The following is a 3,793-nucleotide window of genomic DNA, read 5'->3' as shown; positions in this document are numbered from 1 at the left end:
AAAATGTTAGTTTTTAAATCTTATGGCGGTGACTGTAATAATAATATTGCAATGCCTGTATTACATACTAATGAATAAGTTATTAAAAATTTGGCCAATAAAAAATATTATTTATTTAAATATTATATTATATTTAAATTGCACTTTTTAATATGATACAATAGCTTATTATAAGAATATAAATTATTATTATTATTAGATTATAAGAACTTAATGAATATTAATTATATTATGTACCTATATTATTTTTATTTTGTATTACTGTTGTATAAATTCAATAAAACTGTTTTTATTTCAATATCTTATACTATCTTTTATTGATTTGTGTAGTTATCTTAGCGGTGTAACAACATGGTTTACTCTATTGTAGTATTCAAAAAAGAAAATTCTGTATCTGCAGTTCCATCATGTTGGTATGATGCATTATTGGGTAAATGTGCTTGGCCCAAATCTTCTGTTTATTCTTCAGCAAATATAAATAAATTAATTAGTAGACAATTTCCTTACAATACTATTGAATTTGATTTATTCGAAGCGAGAGAGCTTAAAAGAAATATTGGTAAGCTGCTATAATTAATTAAAACTTAAACATCTATACAATTATATAATATATAATTTATATAGATGTATATATTTGAAGTGCCTGTTTTAATTAATTAAATATTGTTATTACTAGCATCACTCTATGAAGCACAATCAAAAGTAAAAGTCGCTACCATTACGTCAGATATATCTGAGCATGAAAATAGCAATAGAAAAAAAAGAAAAATGAAACGCTCAAGAGAAGCTGTTAGCTCTAATAACAGTTTAAAAAAAATAAAAGAAAAAGCAATAGAAATTGAAATTCCACAATACTGCAGCCCTTCAAAATCAAGTGCATCAGAACTTGGCAAGTTTCTATACTTTTCAATACCTACTTATTTAAATTATCCCTATAGATTTTACTTTTTTAGATTATCTGAGTTATTCTAGATAAAATACAAAGACTTAATTATGGTTAACAGTTTTCTGAACTTTGTCCTAATTATCTTGTGTTTTAATGTTATGATTTTTACTTTTGATACTATAGCCAACTCCTATATTTAAACACAATTTATGTAAACAATATTAGAATTTATATGTTGAAATTTTAGATGATTCAGATAAAGACATTTCTTATGAGCCATTCACTGCAAGATCTCTTTCACCTGATAAAACAAGTATTTCAGGTTCAGATACATCACCTGTAGTAAAGTCAACACCTTTGAAATCGTCATTTGTCATTCAAAAAAAAAAAAAATTATTGTTTAATAATAATATTGAAAAACTACATGGAGATTCTTCAAGTAAATAAATAATATAAACAATAATACGCTTATAACAGTTTGTATACTATATTATACTTTTAAATACTATTGTATAGTTTCTTCAATTGATAGAAATGATGGAATAGAAATTCTACAACATAATGGTACTAACAATGATGGATTAATGGGTGTAATCAAAACATTGGGTAAATATACATATAATCATGTTTAGTGTCTATTTTTTTTTTCATTATCTGTATTCAAATAATATATATAATTCATTATAATAATTTTAATTGATATTTAAATCAAAATTAGATAAAAATACATTTTAAATATTTTTTTTAGAGCATAAATTGGAATCTGTTGAAAAACAAATAGGTGGCTTACGTTATGACCACAGATTATTATTTGATATACTAGAGAGAATTGAGCACAAAATTGATATACCAAGAATGACATCTAAATCTTCAGAAAATCTTTCAATAAACCAACCATTTATTAAAACCCCTATTAATACAGAGGATGAACTACAAGCATTGGAAGCAAAATTGATTAACCATGATCAAAACAATGAATTTAGGTCTCAATTAGTAAGTTATATTTTTTTATTTGAATAGTATTATACTGCAGTGATTGTTAAAACTTGATAATCTTAATCATTTTTATAGTTTCATGTAGTGATTCAAAAATTAACATTTTATAATTCTATTTTAATAAAAATAAAATTTAAAATTATTATAAATAAAATAAAATAAATTATTTCATACATTATAATTTTTATTTTATTTTTCAGATTGTTGAAATAACATGGTCAATGGGAAAAGACATTAAACATTCAATTAAAAGGATATTTGAAAAATTATTCAATGATGAACTTTTAAGTCAATATTCATTTCATGGCATTAGGAACAAAAAATCTTTTTCCTCGTTAAATATTTGTTCCACTATTTTTGGTAAGATATTATATAAAGTTTAACACCCATAATTATGAGTATATAAATGTTTATTGGTGTATTTAATATTATATTGTATATATTAATTGCGTTTAACTTTGTTTTCCACCATTTTATTTTATGGCAGTAGTTATATAACCTAAAACAATTTTCTAGGACCTCAATGACTATAAAGTACAATATTCTTTTATTGAAATTTTCATAAAAATATGAAATTGTAATTTTAAAATTATATTTCAAAGAAATAGTTATGTAACACATAATAGTGCTCCAATTATTGTGTTGTTATTTTCCATCATAATAATATGCTTATAAGAAATAGTTCTCATAGTAGTTAGTTAAATATAGCTAGAAATTATATTTAAATACAGCATATTATGAGTCACTATACTATTGAATGGCAGACCTTCTAACATCAATAATTTAATTTTACGCACATTAAAGAATACCATTTTTGTCTAATAGAATTTTATTTTCATTTTTATATTATATGGTAAAATAAAAATGTTGAGTTATAATTTATATTTAAATCATCACATGTGTCATAACTATATAATAATTATAGGTTCACCATCCCTGCTATATACCATATTAATAAGTACATTTGATAAATAAATAATTTGATTATTTTTTTCATTTTATAATTTTATAGAAGCAATCCGCAAGGAAACAAAATTTAAAAATGTTCAACATAAAGAAGTGGAAGATTGTACACAGAAGTATTTGGCGCAACGACCGTTTGTAGTCAAAAGAAAAAAAGCTGCAACCATAACAAATACTGAAAATGATAATTAATTAATTATAAACTGCTAAAATATTGATAAATACGACGCTACACCTGCATGTCTCCATCTTACAAATGCAAGGCATTGCAAATTGTATGTTCTAAATACTCCATTTATCTCCTTTATGCTTGATATTAAATTAATTTACCTACTATTATATTTAAAAGTAAAAATATTAGTTTGTGAATCTCATAGGTTTTTTTTAATTACTTTAATAGTAATCATAAAGGAGTTAATATGGATTATTCCAAATGTACAATTTGCTATATTATGTTCTGCGTTTCTAAGACTAAACAAAGCATGCAAGTATAGTGTTATCTTAATGTATTTACATTATTTATTTTTATTAAAAAGTTTCAAATATTTAAGTATTTATATATATTTATTGATATATTATAAATTCAAAAAAGAAGTATTTTTTTATTTTATTCTTTTGATAGTAAAACTAGAATTTGTTTCTTTTATATTATAATAGTATAATATTTTTCAGAACAGTATACAATTTTTTTTTTACATGATAATAAGCTATAATCATGTCATTTATTTTTTTGATACAATTAAGTTTATTCAATACAATAATTATTCTTATGATAATAATAAAACCAGCATTTTGTTTATTTATTTAATACTATTATTATTTAATTATATATAGTAATAGCCATGTTTTGTATATTTCGGTTAATCTTAGGAATATGATTTTCATGGATTTGAATATAATTGTAGTACTATATCATAGTATATTGTAACAAAACTACAAGTAAATTGT

The 3,793-nt window shown here is 22.4% G+C and overlaps 1 protein-coding gene across 1 annotated transcript; it reads left to right on the top strand.

The window, feature by feature from the left end:
* Positions 1-1,470: 1,470 nt before the first annotated feature.
* LOC132953245 (uncharacterized) lies at positions 1,471-3,037 on the top strand. Its single transcript, XM_061025765.1, has 4 exons — positions 1,471-1,492; positions 1,635-1,879; positions 2,083-2,242; positions 2,895-3,037. Exons 1-4 carry the CDS (start codon positions 1,471-1,473, stop codon positions 3,035-3,037), a joined length of 570 nt encoding a protein of 189 aa, XP_060881748.1.
* Positions 3,038-3,793: the final 756 nt, after the last annotated feature.

Source organism: Metopolophium dirhodum, unplaced genomic scaffold, assembly GCF_019925205.1.
Source record: "Metopolophium dirhodum isolate CAU unplaced genomic scaffold, ASM1992520v1 scaffold1, whole genome shotgun sequence".
Taxonomy (NCBI): domain Eukaryota; kingdom Metazoa; phylum Arthropoda; class Insecta; order Hemiptera; family Aphididae; genus Metopolophium; species Metopolophium dirhodum.
This window is presented reverse-complemented; position numbering and strand designations above follow the sequence as displayed.

Excerpts from the sequence above, each read along its gene's own strand:
- LOC132953245 (XM_061025765.1), top strand. The coding sequence starts at position 1,471 with ATGGGTGTAATCAAAACATTGG. Across the intron at positions 1,880-2,082 it reads ATGAATTTAGGTCTCAATTA|ATTGTTGAAATAACATGGTC; the intron begins GTAAGTTATATT and ends TTTATTTTTCAG. Across the intron at positions 2,243-2,894 it reads TATTTGTTCCACTATTTTTG|AAGCAATCCGCAAGGAAACA; the intron begins GTAAGATATTAT and ends ATAATTTTATAG.